This window comes from Micrasema longulum, unplaced genomic scaffold, assembly GCF_059751315.1.
Source record: "Micrasema longulum isolate JH-2025_06_02 unplaced genomic scaffold, ASM5975131v1 h1tg001379l, whole genome shotgun sequence".
In the NCBI taxonomy this organism is placed as follows: Eukaryota; Metazoa; Arthropoda; class Insecta; order Trichoptera; family Brachycentridae; genus Micrasema; species Micrasema longulum.
Genome location: NW_028278565.1, coordinates 519,385 through 538,911, shown reverse-complemented (window position 1 = coordinate 538,911; position 19,527 = coordinate 519,385). Strand labels below are relative to the sequence as shown.

The 19,527-nt window shown below is 32.1% G+C and overlaps 1 protein-coding gene across 2 annotated transcripts in view; it reads right to left on the bottom strand.

Annotated features, from left to right (window-relative positions):
* The window catches only part of LOC148275608 (protein Wnt-5b-like), a 160,186-nt gene that overhangs the window by 28,331 nt on the left and 112,328 nt on the right, over window positions 1-19,527 (bottom strand). For both annotated transcript variants that reach the window (XM_088235469.1, XM_088235470.1), the window contains one exon: window positions 15,155-15,257. In XM_088235469.1, coding sequence (XP_088091595.1) covers window positions 15,155-15,257 — 103 coding nt within the window. The remainder of the gene's footprint in view (window positions 1-15,154; window positions 15,258-19,527) is intronic.

Below are 19,527 nucleotides of genomic sequence, written 5' to 3'. Positions count from 1 at the left end.
ACACACACGATTGGTGGTTTCCTTGTCTAATGCATGGTACATGTTTCTATCGTGCTATCTAGATGCTGTTGTCTCTTTCACACGAACGCCGGCCATATAACAGCTCCTCTGTCTTCCCTGTATTCAGTTCTATTTTTGTGCTTTTTTATATAGTTTAACAGATTTTTTGTGGTATTAGCATGACTTTCATTCATATCGCATAGCGATAAATATTTTTTGCATTAAAATCCTGTCTATTTATGCTAATTATACTTTCCAAATCCGGTGTGAAAATATATATTTGATGATTACAAAAAATACAAGTTAATCATCAAAAAAATTGGAGAGATATAAAATATCAAGTCTTCTACCCTTTGCAAACTCTTGTTTCATCGCAGCCACACAAGAGTTAATCGTTGTCTTCCTGTATAAAACAAGAAATGCAATCAACTTGGCTATGCTTGTAAAGGTAATAAAAAGATTTAAAATCGTATAGATTAACATGTAACTTAACTTACGTCGTGTCAGTAACTGACGTTTCTAATAAGTGAAGGAACTCACTTGCGTAATAAATCATTATACGAAGTGTAGAATGTAGCCATGTCAAATATTTTATCCCAAGTTTCGCGTTCCGTACTCTGATATGAATTGCCGACGAACAATCACCAATGGACGTCCGGTCGCTGAAAACTTGATTCCTTGTAAAGTAGGCAAGTCTGGTTAAGGCTCTCAGGAGGCATCCGCTGTGTGTATATGGCCCAGCCAACCGTATCGCCTTCGTGTGATGACAGTTGTTACCGGAAGTCGGAAGTGTCCGTTCTGTTGCTCACAAAGTCAAACCACTGCCTACCCAATATTCTTCTTTAACACATATTAGATAAGTAAAGTGAATGATGAATTCACATCGGATATAGACATATGTCGAGGAGTCCGGCAAGGATGCATTCTGTCTCCTTTCCTTTTTAATATGTACTCGGAAGCCATTTTTAAAAATGCCCTGAATTAACTAACAAACAGCATTAGCATAAATGGACAATTTATAAACAATATCCGATACGCGGATGATACTGTCCTTCTAGCAGATAGTATGGAAAGCCTGCAACTATAATTGGACAAAGTTTACACGGCAAGTTTGAATAAAGGGCTAGAGATGAATATTTCCAAGACTAAATGTATGGTTATTTGGAAAAAGCCACAAACTTTCCCAATGACTTTAAAACTTGGAGGGCAGGTTATTTAGCAATTTCATCAATATAAATATTTAGGATGCTGGCTGAATGATAAATGGGATCACTCGCAAGAGATCAAAGTCAGAATAGAGGTAGCGCGAGACTGCTTTTTTAGGATGCGTGACCTTCTTTGCAGTAGAGACTTTAATTTAGACCTCCGAATGCGCATTACTCGATGTTACGTCTTTTTAGTACTTTTTTACGGCGTCGAAACGTGGACACTCACTCAAAACACTTCAAAAAAAATCGAAACCTTTGAAGTGTGGTGCTACAGGAAGATATTAAAAATATCCTGGGTAGACAGAGTCCGAAACGATGATGTTCTCCGACGGATGGAAAAAGATAAAGAAGTACTGAAGACCATAAAGAAAAGAAAACTTGAGTACTTTGGACATGTGATGAGAGGTGAAAAATATAAAATTTTACAAGTCATTCTACAGGGAAGGATTGAAGAAAGACACAGTGCAGGTAGAAGGCGCATCTCTTGGCTTAAGAACTTGCGCGACTGGTTCCATTGCAGCACTCAGTCCTTGTTCAGGGCAGCTGCCAATAAAGTAAGAATCGCAATGATGACGGCAGTTCATGACAGAAATACTAGGCGCGAACGCGGGAGGATGGCAGGAGCAGGCAGCCGACAGAGATGCCTGGAGGCTCTTTGTGAACGCCATTCGCTCCAAATAAGGAGCAGACATGGAATGATGATGAGGTTCCACGATTCGGATCCGTAAATGGCGATGTCACGGACTCCGGATCAGAACGTCCGAGATTCGAACCTCAACCTTTTTTCATTTTTTAACACTGGTTTCAAAACAAACATATTTCGATCAATCAATTTGAAAGCATTGAAAAGGAAAATATATGTTTCCGTCTATTAAAATAATCCTTATTATTGGGTCATTGGACCCTTATCAATATTTCACTTGAAAGTAGCCATTCAGTCAAAAACACGCGTTTAGGGTTCGGGTTTTTTTTCGCAAACAAAAATGTAATATTTATTCCGTCTTTTTATTCTGAGTGACAAAAGTCTACGATGTATGTAAGGGGAGTAATTGAAAAATTTAATTATTTATTTATTTTACATAAAACTTTTTATTTTAATAATAAATGTTTGTCGCAGTAGGCAAAATTATCAGTTCACAATGGAGTCCTGGTGCCGACTCTTGTGTATGAGAACGAGTTATGGAATTGGAAAAACAAGGATTGCATGTATGCTGAATGCTGTCGAAATGCGATCTTTCGGGCGAATGTTTGGTAAAACGTTTGATAGGTGTACATAGTTCGCGATTCATGGATTATGTGAGGTTGAAACAAGCATTAATGACGAAGTCAAGAAAGAAATCCCGCGTTGGTTTGGACATACAGAGCAAATGGACGGCGAAAGAACAGCTGAAAGGATTAACGATGCGAATGTTGATGGAAGCAGAAAACGAGGAAGACCTAGAAAGACTCGATATGACCAATGGCATCAACAAAAAAATTAAGACGGATATGTCAAAAATCGAAGAAATCGGCGTGCGTGCATGTGAAAATGAATTAATGTAGAGGAAGCGAGGTCAGTATGCAAAGACCGAGTAATATGGAGAATTTTTTTTAAATGAAGGGAGGTTAAGGGTTTTAAGAATATATGCATAATAATGCTTCAGGCGTTTCTTAAAAGTTGCCAGGAAAGTGACATTTTTTACACTATGAAATAGCCCATTGCAAAGTCTGGCACCCGGGACAGGAATGGAATAATTGCTAGAGAACGGTGCGGTATGTCGAGGAATTACTTTTTTGTTTATTTTCTCCCTTAATACTATTTAATAGATATTAATACTATTTAATAGAACAGTGGGAGATTAATTAGTCCTTAATGCCATGCAATCGATTTCTTATCCAATCTCTATCACATTCTACATATCTCCGAGTACCTACCAAACCTATATCTTCTGTAATTAAACTCAATTATCTGACACTTCAATAGGCCCATTCATTTAACGCACGACCTGCGATTTATAATTTATTTCCTGTCAATACATTGTAATTATACTCAAGTATTCACTATAGGCTAGGTATTTATACATTTTAAAAAAAGTATGTATTCATTTAAATAACAATTTATCCCAGTATCGCGACAAATACATGAAATGTATCATTTTTTATTACTGTTTTTTCGCACCACAATAGGCCAGGAGGCTGAATTACAGGTGTAAACCATAATACAGAATACACAGGTTTGAAAAAAACACTTTTTTGTATTCCAACCGGGAATCAAACCTGGAACCTTCCAGTATTTTCTCTCGGTGTTTAATGTTTTCTACGTGTATTCTCAAAAAAAAAAAGAAAAAAAATATATTCGTAAGTGCCCCCGGCACAGGTTACCCAGTGAGAACAGATTATTTTTTATGTTCAATATTGTATGTATTGCAATATTAAACATTTTTTAAAAATCGGCTTGTGGTCCCATGGCTAGTGTTGGTTGCAGACTCACGGATCAGAGATCCGGGGTTCAAAATCTCTCGCTACCCCAACGTGATTCGCATTTTCTTGTTTTGAGTTATTTACAACTCGTTGAAAATGGCCTCCAAAATTGAAATATTTGGGTAAATACGAAAATATTTTACGTAAGAATGTAAATATTTTTTTCTTATTGAAATATATAAATCAGTTTCATAACATGAAAACGCGAATATTTCTTTAAAAAATTCATTGAAGGGGATTCTAAACGTAAATATGAAACTAATTATGCCAATTTTACGTTTATTTTCAATGGAAATTTTAAAACTATTTTAAAGTAACAAATATCATAACAATATAATTATAGGTCCTTTAATAAGATTACGTATTTTTCGTTTGTACACCATTTTGTGAAAAGGATCGAAATAATATTGTTATGGTATTTGTTACAATCAGTATAGTGTAAAGTTTCTGCAAACTAATTTTTCTAAAATTTCCATTGAAAATAAACGTAAAAAGGGCAGTTTTCAAAAAATATATATAAAAGCGCCATCTATGATTATATTTTCGTTTAGTATCACCTAAAGAAATATTTCACATAAGATGTTTATTCGCGAATTTTAGTGACACAATCCTCAGCCTGCTTTATGATCCTGTCAGTAATTTAGGTATATTAAAAAAACGTAGATACTCGTACACGTTCTTTTAATACCAATAATGTAATAATTATAAGATTCTCGTCACAAAGACAACGTAAAAAATTACATACTTATACCACTTTCGGTCAAAGACTTAGGTTATTACGCAATTTAAATCTATAACCTACTTCCAGTGTCCTTTAAAACAATAATTATGAATAACGAGTAAATGTTTCAAAATGCTATAAAAATGGATAATGGAGGCAGGCAGAAGTAAAGTAAATTGTGTTATTCGGCCTAACCAATTTCGAAATACTTCTGTGATTGATATACTAAGCTTCGAGCACATTCGGCCCTGTAATGTTCTAGCGTTGTAGCTTAGCCGATGGCGATTGGTTTCGCGAATGGAGGATCATAGGTTTGGCAAGGCGAATTCGCGGAAACTTTCAAATTTCAATTTTGTTTTTTATTTATCGGTCTTTCACGAACTTACCGTTACAATGTAATACAATTTTTTTTAAAATAATAATTTTCAAAACATGGTCACCCTATTTGAAAATGACTTATTCTTCCTTTTGAAAGTTTGCGAAGACATGATTACAAGGTAGTTTGAATATCTGTTTATTAAATAAATCCTTTTTCTTAGAACATGAAAGGTTGAAATTATTATATTGCACGTTTGAAAGCGTTCTGAATAATATTAACACGTGTTTTTTTTCGTTTTGATTCCATTAATATGGGCAGTAGCGTGGGTTCGTGAATGGAGTAGGCGCGAGGAAGTTAATTATATCTGACGGTTGTGGTATATAATTTAGACGTACAGTCTCCGGACAGAACAATGCGACCACATTTATCTGATAGCGGTGAATGTGTATTTATTTATTTGTTCTTGCCATGACGCATTATTCATAAGGCAGGGTATTTCAACCGAAATGGGGTATCAAGAATATTTACAGTTTGTCCAAATTTTATAGACAAGGACTGGATTCAACCCCTTTGGAAGCTTTTTTATATTTTTTTATTCATTTTCATTTTAGAAGGTAAAACATGAATAGAAAATATAAAAGGAAAAAAATAAAACCCACTCAACCGCGAAACCGGCTGGTCAGCAGGTTTCTTATTTTTCCTTTACAAAGAAAAACGTTAGAGAAATTATATAAATTTAATAAGTCATGTAAACATTATAAAGAAATAAAAGCATACGTATTTTTGCACAAAGTTTATTTACAAAAAAATAATTAGATGACTGTTCACATAAAATAATAATCAATATAAAGCCTTGTTACATATTAGCCATTTAATTTTTTTTTTCTTAAAAGTTTTGTCAACATTTTCTTTTAAGATCTGCTTAGGAATCTTATTGAACCTTAAAGTAATTGTATAATGAAGTGTTCTTTAGCCATACTTGTTGATAAACCTCGGTACTGACTACTAACAAGCTTCCACGTTGTGCTAGCCTTGTATTATGTGTATGTATTTACCTTTTCTGGTAGTTACTATAAAATCGATATCCAGTAACAAATTTGAGCCATAGAATAGCATTTACGGACAGGCATCCTTGCTTTTTAAAAGTTCGGGTACCTCTTCCTTATCAATTTTAGCTGATCTGTTAATTAATTTAAGAGCCGAGTTTTGAAAAGATTGAATTTTATAATGTTGTTTTTACAAGAAAGGCCCCAACTGGCATTAATGAAAAAAGAGCATTTTACGAAGAAAAAAAAAACCAGAAATATCGGCATTTACATGGCCTATGACTTGTTATTGGCTGGTTTAAGTGTCCGCTTTACAACCGTGAATAATTCACTATTCTGCCTATATTTGAACAACTGTATTACTTCGATCCTTCCAGCCGTTGATTTTTGTGAAGTTAAAGAGCTGAAACCATTATTTATGCGGATAAGATTCATATGACTGAATTATTTCACGGAGCAACGCCTGAAAATATTATTTAATTTTTTACTTCTTCTTGGACCAGATAGTTCTATTAACAGTATTTTCAGTTTGTCCAAACTCTTGTAGACAGGGACTGGACTCAACCCCCTCGGGAGTTATTAATATTTATATATTACAGCAAAGATGAAGAATATTTTATAGAAAATAATATTTCTATTTATTTTTTAAAAATATGACTTTTCTTTTCAGGGCTTATGACCTGTCATTGATTGGTTTCAGTGGCCATTTTACACACTGCGTAACATTCACCATTTGACCTATGTTTGAACATCCATATTTCTTTGATTCTTCCATCTGTTGATTTTATTGAAGTTAAAGAAACACACAACACCCTGTCCATTAACCCACTCTCACACCCATATACAATCACACATATATTCACATACCTTCCGAAAACACACTCCACTTTTTTACACACGTATCCTCACACAAAAAAAAAACTCGCACACATGCACTTCGATGAATTAATATCTAACTAAACTGGATTTTTATAATTGTATTTATGTGGAAAACTGATTAGGCTTTATTTTATGTTTTTTTTATAATGTTGTGAATATTTTTTTGTATTGCTGTTGTTTTTCTGAATAAACAAATTAAAATTGAAATAAAAAAAAAACTGAAACCTTTATTGTTGTAAAGAGATTCATATCCTTTTCCTAAAATGCTCTTCATCTCTGTTGTAATTTGTTAATCCTAATTACTCTTTAGGGGGTAAATTCCAGTTTTCTGTCTACAAGCATTTGGACAAACTCAAAATACTGTAATATACATTTTGGCACAGAAAATTCGATTTAACTTTATTGAAAATTGAACATAATTCCGTTCATTTCCCGTCGTAATCGGGGCCCAGGAAAAAGTAGGAATAATATGATAGGACGTTTTATCCACTGGTTAGTTTATGATAGTTCTAGTAATTAGTACAACATCCCTCGCGGGACGTTTCGTGGGACAATCCGGGTGATTTTTACCCTTAAATGACCGTGATAATATACTTCTCCGTTTCTTGTGAGGTCCCTGATGATGGGCTGAGCTGTGACGGGCGAGGAGGAGGGGGTTACAAAGGCACCGACACACAACTGCGGTCAAAACACGCAGACATTTAACCAATGGGTGTTTAAAATCAACAGCATTTTAAATTTTAATAAATAATTCAAAATTATTGCAACAGAGAGGGAATACATTTTTGTGAAGGAGTTTGAAAGTCTAGGCGTTTATAGAGTGTATGACCTGTCATTGGCTGATTCTCACAGTGTTAAAGGGCCACATACCGCTTAGCAATGTGTATCATTCACCTTTCTTCCTTTGTTTAAACATCCACATTTCCTCAACTCTTTCATCTGTTGACTTTTGTAAAGTAAAACAACTGAAACTTTTATCGATGTATTTGAGATTCACCTGGCTGAATTATTTTACCTGTGGTCGGGGTCTACGTTCAAGGTGCGCCGAAGTTTTTTGTGACGCTGTTTGGTTGAGTTTAGGTACAAATTAGAAGGGAAATAAATTATATGTCAATTTTTATCGAAAGCCAACCGGGCAGCGTCAAAACGCATTACCCTCTTTTATACTAGTTGGTCGAATCGAAAATATTTTGATCAACTATGTCCATTTGGATATTTTTTAAGTAGATATATTTTTTTTTTAATATGAGCCCCTTTCAGAACACATGGGCTTATCTTGTTAAATTTTTGGAGAAGATTAGCGAAATAATTTAGGCACTAAGTTTTTAATTCCAATCAATTTTAAATTTGTTTGGCTTCGTTTTTTAATATGAAATAGGTAATAATGTTGATATCAATATAAAATGCGTATTTTTTTATTGATTTATTTCCTGTTTTTGTGATACACAGAAGTTTTTTTTTTTCAATTTCTGACTAACTAGGAGTTTCTCGAGTTTAGACAGGACTTTTATTGTTATATGTGTTTTTTCATTCGATGATACTAAACCAATTAAAATCCAACCAGCTGAAACAGATATATTGACAATAACTAAAACAGACTAAATATAATGTTAATATCAAATATTAAATTTTTAAATGTTTTTATATATGCAAAGCAACTGATAGACTTATTTATGTCAGGGTCCGACATGTAAAAGATTTGGGGCCCAATACCGTAAAATACTATTGAAAAAATGCGGTTCTACTTTGTGGTACCCTAAAATTAATGGTCATGGCTCATTGTTTTAACGTTATGCTGAGTTTAATTCTTTATTCAAAACCAGAAATTGTTTCGAACCGATATAAAACTTTTTGACTGCAAATTATTGGACTCGAATAAAGTATCTGAGAGGGTAGGTGGCTGACAAGTCGTAATTTTTTAAAGTATATTCAATAGATTAAAAATTATTCAAATTACCACCCCATCTGATTATTACATATAATATAACCGATTTGAACCATGAAAAATATACTGATTTAATCGCTCGGTAATCTAAAGCACATATCAATGAGTAGAAAAAGTGAAAAATATAAATATTAAACATACCTACTATAAGCTTTTAGAATATCTAAAAATATATAAAATTATATCTAAATTATTTAAAATTATTTATATTACTTACATAAAAATGTTATTTATATAAATCAGGTTGTGTCAAATACATACATACTTTAAGATTACTTTATTCATTATTATATTCTTAATTGCACATTCAATAAATAACTTCAGTATTTTACACTGTTGTCATTCTGGTATAAGCCGCCCAACAAATGGAAACTGATTTTTGCCTAAAATATTGACGTTTAATAATTAAATATATATTTTTTATTGACAGCATTTTTTCAAATGCCTATTTAAACAAAAAATACTGTTTTGTTCTTTGACAAATACTACTGTCATTGATAAAGGGGTATTTTTATTGAATAAAACCTGGCAAACCCGTTAAACCGAAATTGAACATTTAACAAAAAACCGGTGTTTCTAAATATCAAGAGTTGGTTTTAAAAATTTTATATAAGATTTTTACTTTACTGTTTTATCTGAACTACCCGCATCCAGTCGGGTATCATCACATATGATCTAAATAGTCCTTAAGTGTGAGGTTACCCGCCCTAGCATATAGAATATAGATCTATAGCCTTGTGGTCCTGTGATCCTGTTCCTGTAGCCGCACACAGGGATAAGGATATCAAATCTAAATTAAAATATTATAATGTATTGTTTTAGAGCATAAGGTTCACCGCGCTGCGGTAACAATCGTGAATAATTTCTAATTATAGTTCTTTTTGTTATTATAAATTGTTACTATTCCTACGAAAACGTTAAAATATATTTTTTTAATAGTCTTGTTGAGCAAAAACTCAACTAATTTTACAAAAAGTACCCATACTAAACACGATTTCCATCTTATTACCGCAGGCAACTAAAACGTTTCAAAATTCGTCGACAACGCTCTCATTTTTGTTCACTGTACTCCATAGTCTTAACACTCCACCATACCTTAATGAAATATATTTAAACGCTTAGCAGATCATGCCTAAGGTACGTCGTCGTTCAAATTCTCAAAGCACCCTTTTAATTCCTACTTCTAAGCTAAGATTCTGTCCATGCACCTCGACTTTGTTAAAATTACTTCTGGAGAAACACTGTTTATCTCTTTCTTAACGTCTCTTTTCTTTCTAAATATATACAGATATTGTTTGTTCTGCTTTTCGTAACTGTTTTTTTCTACATACCTACGTATTAAGTCTAAAAAATCAAAAACACCTATTATTTTATTGGTTGCATGGAAGAAATTTACATTTTGCAATAAGCCTACCTCTTCTATCATTTCCTGAATTTAAGTAAAAACAATAAGTACAACAACAATTGTTTTTCTTGTAAGACCACATAAATATTTTTTAACAAAAAAAATAGTAAAATTATAGTCTAGAACATTTCTGAAAGCTTAAAAAACATAAATTTTAGACTCGTGCCATAATTATCGCTCAAGTTCGAATTATCCTACATTAAAAATGATTAATTAAATATATTTTATGATTTAAAAATATATGTATACAATTTTATCAAGACAGGATCAAGAACCACGTCTTGACTAATGCATATCTCTTACACTTTATTTTCAAAGCCTAACAAGAATTCGCTTTTTATGGACGTTACAAAATCTAAGAAACACGCGAGTGGTTATTTTATTTCTAATTTCTATCGTGCCAATGAAAATTAAATTAAGGTACCTTATTCTTCACCAGAGGATACTCTAGATCAATATTGAAAAGCTCTAGTATTATATAGATTTCCTGCTTATAAATATGATGTTTTTATCATATCTTCCTTCCATATCCTCTTTCCCGTCTGCTGAAAAGCCTCTATAATAGAGGCTGAGCGGGTTATTCCTTTTTAAAATACATAAATAAATAATGTGCTATCAATTTTGTGCATGTAGTTCAATAAAAAAATTAAACGGTAACATACAACTGAAAATTAAATGTATTGAAACATTAAGCATATGTAGGTATTTGTAATAAATAGTTAAACAAACACCTTGCTAGAATTAACCTTTCCGAAACATCTAGATGTAAGTTCTGCAGTACAGATGAGGAAACACCTATACATATTATATGTGAGTGTGATGCTTTAAATCATAAAAGGAGCCTTATCCTCGGCAAACCGATGGTCAAACCCGAGGATATTAAAGAGCTCGCCCCCTACCAAATAAACCGATACTTTACGGATCTGGGCTTGGAGGGGGAGATTTAGTCAAATATAAACTCTCGCCTTCCAGACAGTAGCCAGGCTCTTAATAGACCTGGGTTTGGAGGGGGAGATTTGTCAAAATTTGAACTCTCGCCTTCCACACAGCAGCTAGGCTCTTTATAGACCTGGGCTTAGAGAGCGAGAACTATTCACGGGGACCCGTCACAATATATCTTCACAGGTCGCAGTGACGTCGGGAGCTTGAATAACACTGACTCCCACCTAAGACTAAGACTAATAAATGAACAGCTGAAATAATAGATTTTTATTTTTTTTAAAAGTAATTGTGGATTTTTTTAAACAGGTGTATTTTTTATATGTTTCATACACTTAAACTCCCGCTAAACTGCTAACGCAGCTTTTTTGCTGAGTATTCTCTCTTTAAATCTTTTAGCAAGATAAATAATATTGCACCAAATATTAAAAATAAAATAAAAGCGAAAAATAATAAACAAATAAAACAATTTTTAACAACAAAAATTAAACTATTTTATATTAATACTGAATTGTTAATTTAAGAAAAAAGTTTTAAAAATATTTTTTGTTTGATTTTTATTAATTTTACTTTTATTCCTTCATTTTGAAGTCAATTTAAGATTCTTGGGAAGATACACACCCTAGTCTTCTGTCTTTACGTATTTAGCGCTTTTTTTCTGTAAAGTTTTCCTTTAGTTTTCGGCCTGTTCCATACGTATGGGATATTGGCGATTTGTAAATATCTTGAAAAAATTCTTTAGTTATCATTTTTAATGTTTAAAGCATTACACATAGGCAGTAGAATTTTAAGGTCCACAAATGTTGAGATCCGTACAATATGTAAGGCCTCAGCCTCAAGAAGTATTATCAACAAAATCAAGAATAAAGATCTGCGTTGATTTGTAAATGTGGAGCGAATGGACAGTGAAATATCGGCAAAAAAAAATTACGATTCCAATGTTGACGGATGCAGAAATCGAGGAAGACCATGTGAGATATGGCATGACCAAATCCAAAAAATAATCGAGGATGAACATGTCAAAAGTCGTAATAATCGGCGAGCGTGAATGAGAAGATGTATGAATATAGAGGAAGAGAAATCTGTATCCAAAGACAGAGTGATATGGCGTTCTTTTTTTTTCGTTTTTTTTTGTTTGCTCGCCTGTAAATATTTTATCGTATTTATGTTTTTTTTTATGTGCTAACAGGCTACCGTTCAATAAATATATAAATTATACATTTCAAAGTATGGTCACCCTGGACAAAGGTAAATGCGTGCATTAGTCTAATAAAAGGTATAGTCGTAACAGCTCTCATAATACTAATTATTTCAAACAATGAAACAAAAAATGTTATTGACGCACCCACTCGCGAAGAACTATAATTGCTGGGCCCTGATTACAATGAGAAGGCGATATAGTTATCTTCAACTTTCTATAAAATAAATTCGAATTTTCTGTAGAAACAATCGAAAATACCTTTAAAATATGTTTTGAAGCATCTATAATTACAGGATACCAACAAAGAAACTTTAAATTCAAACGAGTGAAGGCGTATATTAAAAAAAATAAAAATAAACTTCAAATTTTCATCCAAATATGCGCATTTCATACATTTTACTTTAAGACAATTAAAGATAACTCTGTGAACTTCAATTTAATCTGTTGTTGCTCGAGGGCCTCGATTACAATGGGAAGTTAACATTTATCTTCTTTTTTATCTACAAAGTAAAAATAAGTTTTCTGTATGAAAATTTTATTTTTATTTTTTCTTCTAAACGTGTTCAATTATAATGATTATAATAAAATTATAAATAAACTTATCAATGAAACTTCTTGGTTTAGTATTACTTTTTATTATTTTGACCAACGAGCGCTTTCGCTTAAGTAGGCATCTTCAAGACTAGTGAATTGTTTAGAACATTTACAGTTTTTATACTATTCTTAACATATTTTGGAGAGTAGATCAAATTAGTATTTTAACAGGGGACAGAAACTGTTTAGCAAACTAGTGGTAAATATTTATGTTTCTGTCCCCTGTTAAAATACTTATTTGATCTACTCTCCAAAATATGTTAAGAATAGTATAAAAACTGTAAATGCTCTAAACAATTCACCAGTCTTGAAGATGCCTACTTAGGCGAAAGCGCTTGTTGGTCAAAAAAATAAAAAAGGAAAACTAAACCAAGAAGTTTCATTGATATTTTTATTTATAATTTTATCATAATCATTAACTATGGATTTTTATCAAGAAATATCAATAAAAAACATCAATATTGTTCAATTATAGGTTACTGACGAAGGTATTTTAAGTGTTCATGCAAATATACTCATTTTCGTCCATAAATATTGGTTTTTCTTTATCGACAGCCGAAAATAACTCTGTTAACTTCCCATTGTAATCGGGGCCCTGGGCCCGTATCTGCAATTTTATCTATAAAGTTAAATAAGATTTTCTGTTTGAAAAATGGAATATGCATACATTTTATTTTACCAAACAAGTTCACTCACAGGTTTCCTACAAAGATACTTGAATTTTTTACATAAATGTACAAATTTTCCTAGGTAAATGTTGATGTTATTTTATAGACAGTTGAAAATATCTTCAGCCGACGGCTATAGAGTCAAATAAAATTTTCTGTAAGTTGTTTGTAGATTTGTATTCAAATTTTATAAAATTTTGTCTGTATTTAAGTAAATTAAAATTATTATTAAGGTTTTTAGAAAACTATTATAACAAAGAATAAAGCGTAAATGGTAAAATATCTTGTGTATAATTGCTATCTGCTCCATAAAATCGTTAAATTAAAAATAATAGCCATTATGAGTTTACTCCGCATATTTCTACATTATAATGTATACGTATACGTTCCTCACACAAAACGCTTATTGTTTCGAACAGACTTTTTATCATAATTAGAGGCTTTAATTACAATATTTTGAATGGGATGTCGGGAAAGGTGATAAATGTCGTATGGCATTTGGTGAATGTTTTACCAAGTCTGGAGATTATTATCTCGCTCATACAATGGACTATAACAATTGAAGAAAGCATTTAAGTACATTTTGAAAATTATGCAAATGGTGGCGGCGTGCATGGAATGTCAAAATCCTTTGATCTGTCAAGCGAAAACTTTAGCTGTTAACTAGCGAAGCGTCTTTTTTGTAGGTGTATTCTTCTGCCCTTTCGTTTTGTAATATTTGTAATTATGTACTATGTCGATCCAACTCATACATTTTTTTTGTTGCGTTTTTATTTAATAAAATACTTATGTTATTACAACATTAATACATTATAAAAAATAAAACAATGTATTTTAACATATTTGTCCCGATAAACTTTTAAATAATAGTTTGTCATCGGGTCCTCAGACATTAATTTTAATTAAGTTTCAAATAAAAGAGTACAGACATGATATTGTATATATAAAATAATGAACATATATTTATTATATTTTTGATGCTTCGAAAAAATTAAAAATAGTATTTGGAAGAAAGAAAGAAAAAAATCAGCAAAACTAAATAAAATAGTTAAAAATATTTAACAAGTTTAAAAAGTAGAGAAAAAAACCATTAAATTAATGAATAAACATATACTTGAAAATATTTAAAAAGTTAGAAAAAATTAATGTTCTCATAAATGCAACCAAAACAAAGTAAAATATATAAAAAAAAAACAAAACAAAAAAACAAAAGTTTAAATTTGTCTACAAAACAAAAATTAAAAGTACCTTTTAAAATTAAAATTTTTAAACATGTAAATAAAATAAGATAGAAAGAAAATAAACGGTTTAGAAGACAATATTAAACATGTATTTAACGAGAGGTAAAAAAACAGAGTTTTTTAAATGAAAGTTATACCAAACATAAATTAAAATAAGTATAAAAACGTTCCGTCTTCTAACCACTTCCATATAAAAAATATAATCTTGTTTTTATTATGACATGCTTTTAAGTCAAGTGGGCGCATATTAAATATTTTTGGAACAATAATCTAACGAAATAACTGAAATATTGGTAATCTTTCTGGTTTCGACAAAAATTATAAGTGCGAAAATTTTTACGGTCCTTCAGATGCGGGCGGTATTTTATTCTAAATTATTATGTCGTGTGTTTTTCGTCCTATAAAATACTTTTAGCAAAGTTATTGGTTGCAATTTACCTTAGAATAATGAAACATGTTTATTTAATATCTAGCATCGGAAAGGATTTTAAATCTTGAATTTAATATAAGTATGAAGTAACAGCTTACCAATTTCCCTAAAGGATCCTAATTGCTGCCAGCAAGTCACCAGACTACAGGAACCGGAAACTCCGTGACATTTGCAGGTTACTGTTGACTTCTTGATTACAGCCTGAAAATATTCACCAATCATTAGTTTTAAGATTTATTGATACTGTAACAGAGATGGAAAACATTTTTTGAGAATGAAAATTGAGAGTCTAGGCTTTATATATATGTAGCTTGCAAGCTACCATTGGCTGGTTTAAGTAATAATGATCACCATACACAAATATGAGGTTTTGAATATTCTTTTACTTTTTTCACATCCCTTCCTAAGTGGTCTCAGTCTCAGTTCTACCAAATAAAGCCGAAAGATAGTCAGGTCTTCCGAATAGCGGGAGCCTGTAATTATATATATGAAGAAGAGGCAACTTAGATTAAGACTCTCCTGAAAGATCCGCAGCACGTGTCCAAGCCAGGTTTACCGCCGCACCATCCAAACGCTCGTTTATAGGAGGCTATATGAAAGCAAACCACTTTTCACCTTAAGTTTTAGTCGGGTTCATTTTAACTGAGCATAGACTAGAATTCCAGACAGCACGTGTGTTAAAAGTTGCTTCGGCAATTCCTAAATGGGTTGCGAGCTCATTTTGACGAGTGTGGTCTTGTGAGTAGTACCACTGAATCCGGATCAGGAGGCTAGAGACTCAAACCCAGCTCTAACACAACTTTAAATTTATTTTAACAAAGAGGGAAAAAAAAATTGAGAAGGGGATATGGAAGTCTAGGCATTTACAGGGCTTATGACCTGTCATTGGCTGGTTTAAGTGGCCACTTTACACACTGTGTAACATTCACCATTCTGCCCATGTTTGAACATCCACATTTCCTCAACTCTTCTATATCTCTTTCCTATGACAGCGGTGCCCGTATTTTAACGGCCATCGGAATATTTTGTGAAGTTGCACAACTTGTTTCCCAACACGAACCACAAAACGACCAAAAAATTTGAATTGAAAATAAATCATTTGAACTGAATAATTATCAGTTATTTGCTTGACAGAGACAAACATGTTGAGAAAATGGAAGTTTAAGCATTAAAATAGCTTATGATTTGTCGTCGGCTGGGTTAAGTGATCACTTTACATACTGTGTAACATTTATAATTTTGCCTATAGATAGTGGACTTCTATTTCCATGTACGGATTTTTTTATTCTCTAAACGTGCTTGATTTTAATATTACATTCTCATGCGTGTTAGCCCACTATAGAGAATAAAAACAAGCGACGTTTCTGGAGATATTTTTTTTTTATTTTTCTCGGACGGAATTTTAATACATATTTTGTAGTTTTTAAACAGACATAAAGCCGTTGAAAATATGAAAGTCTGCGCATTAACAAAACTTATGATAAACAGATTATAAGCTCTGCCAAAGCTAAGCTCTGCTCGGAAACATCCAATTTTTCTTCTAAGATTTGTACACACCCAAATAAAAAATATATTGCATCTCTGATGAAAAAAACTATAAAATAATAAAATAGGAACCAAGTTGTGGTAGAGCAAAGAGCGAACCTTGAACCCCTGAAAGGAATTTTTCACCAATACCACGGGATCATAATCTTGAACTTATAACTGGGTAGGGTTTACGGTGTCTCTTATCTATGTCATTCCGTCCCGTCGCGTCATCGGATCTCGAAATTGGATTTTATAATTAAAAACCATAATAGTCATCAAATCGATATACTTTTATTTTTATCTATTTTTTTAACTACATAGGACCCGCAGTCCTTAAGTGCGGAGATAGGAGCATATCCAACAGTCGCTAAGCCGCAGATAACTGTGTATTGTGATTAGTTTTTAACTGCCTCGGGTCATTAAGCAAATCGAAACGAGTTTAGGTCGATCGGACTCCACTAAAGGAGCATTATTTCCCAATATAAAACCGAAATAGATAACTTTATATTATTTGAATGGGTAATATAATTGTGGAACTGTGAGAATGCTACCAGGGTAGAAATTAATTTACTCAACATGGGAATGAAACTGAATTGACAAATTACAACAGGGATGGAGGACATTTTAAAGAAGGGGATATGGAAGTCTAGGCATTTACCGAGTTTATGACCTGTCATTGGCTGGTCTACGTGGCCAATTTACTCACTGCGCAACATTTACCATTTTGCTTTTGTTTAAACATCCATATTTCTTCAATTCTTCAATCTGTTGATTTTATTTTAAAAATGATAAATGTTTCGCAGTGTGTAAAATTCTCTGGATTATGTCTAGTCTGCCTAACTGGGTACAACTTATTTTAAGACAGACATTTTTATGCATAAAAAAACAATAACATGACTACCTACTAGTTAATTTATTATATAGTTATAATATTTCAATATCCCATTTTTTTATTTTTAAGTGAGTTTTCCGATTTTTCTCTACCTAAATCCAGTAACCCTTTTATACAAATTTATTCTATTGAATTCGGGTCATGGTTTTGTAACATATTGAATATTTTGGGGCCCAAAAACCTGAAATTTCTTTGCCCGAATTCAGAGTTTGTAGTAGACCCTACGACTAATCCTTTAGTTTGACTTCTGGTAGTGTAGGAGTGTTCCTTTTGGGATTTGGTAGAATAATTTGCTTTCACAAATATAATTGTTCTAGATATATATAATTGCCTTATATCTAATATATCGAATTCCTCGAACAACTAGACGCTGGGGTACCTGAAGGGCTTTTTGAAAATTATTTTAGTAATAGATTTTTGAGGAGATTCGAGAGGTTTTGATCTAATAGGGTTTTTTTAAATTTACTATTAAGTTTTTAATATTCGCAGTTTTACAAAATATTATCAGGAATATAAAAACATGCTAAAGCTATCTCCTTAAATAAAACGAAATTCCTCTCATAATTATGATTTTAATTAACACTCTAATGAAGCAGAGATACCTAGTACCTAAGATGTAGGACATATTTATATTCCGTTCTTAAGAAATCCTTGGGAAATCAATACATTCTTTACCTTTTGTAATAAACCCGATTTGAAGCGCTCAGCAATAATTCTCTCTTCATTTTACGATGTGTGAAATAAATCCTTTTAATTTGCGCCTTTCTCGACAAGATAACAGTGCCGTAAAGGGATCAAAACATTTTTTTTGTAAAAATATTTGGCCATAGCCAACGAGTCGAAAATGTTTGTCCAGGATTCTGGTTCTTTTCCAGACTCAGAACTGTATTATTTATCTACCCGGACACAAAACATTTTTTTTAATGACCACGTGTTCACATGAACCAATCAAAAAGCGTCATTCTGTTGTTGCGACAACCAGCAACAGATTTCCGGCTTCCGGGATATCTTCTTCTTTCGTCGTTTAGTATGTTTTGACATTTAGCGGGTACAAGTAGTTTGTTTTAGAATCGTTCGTGGTTCACCTTTCAAATATCAGAAATACTCATTGATTTGAACTCGTGACGTTGCAGGCGGCGTAATTTCGACGTTTCGATAGAAATTATAAAAAAAACATAGCGAAAATAATCCGGATACAGAAAAAAATTACTTATTATGATGGTCTTTTGATTCATTTATTTTTTAAACCACTGCATTTCCTCATTAAAGTTAATTCTCTAACTTTCCACTTTAGCTTCTGGGAGCACATTTTTTTTTTTTTTGTGTTGAAAATTTAAAAAATATGGGCCCAGATCGGTTCTTTATCTCATGGGAATTACAAGCTTGTATGCATATATTTTTTTTATTCGTTTATTTTTCCATACATATATTTACATAGAATTTTAATTACAAAAATTCACTTAAAAAAAATACATCTTAAATTTAAGCTTTAACATAAATTGGGGAAAATTCTTACAAAGACTTCAGCGTTTGAGCGTGGGCCATTCTTTTTTTAATTGTTAACAAGTTTATAGCATATAAATATGGTATGGCATGACCATGAAAAGAAAAGAAAATAAAAATATAAGAAAAACCAATTTAACATATGCTGATATTACGAAAACAGGATTTTTTGCAGTATACATTTAATATATATATTTTTTAAAGGTGTCCATCTGTTCTTTCCATGCTAATCCAAGACCTCAAATTTACTTTGAACTGTATCAGTGATTTAATGTTTTGTAATTCTTTAGTTAAAAGATTGAAGGATCTTGGACCAACACATAAGCAGTGCCTCTGTGCGAACTTAGTTCTGCATCCTGGAACTGACAGTATACTATCGGATCTATTGCTAATACGATTTAAATTATTAATAAATAATTCCCCATTTAAGTGAACATATTTCAGGCACTGGAATAAATATTATTTTCTAAAACTAAAGAGTCCACTCTCCACGTATAATTCATTACAAGGAAATAGTCTATGTTTTTTGTACATTATCTTAATTATATT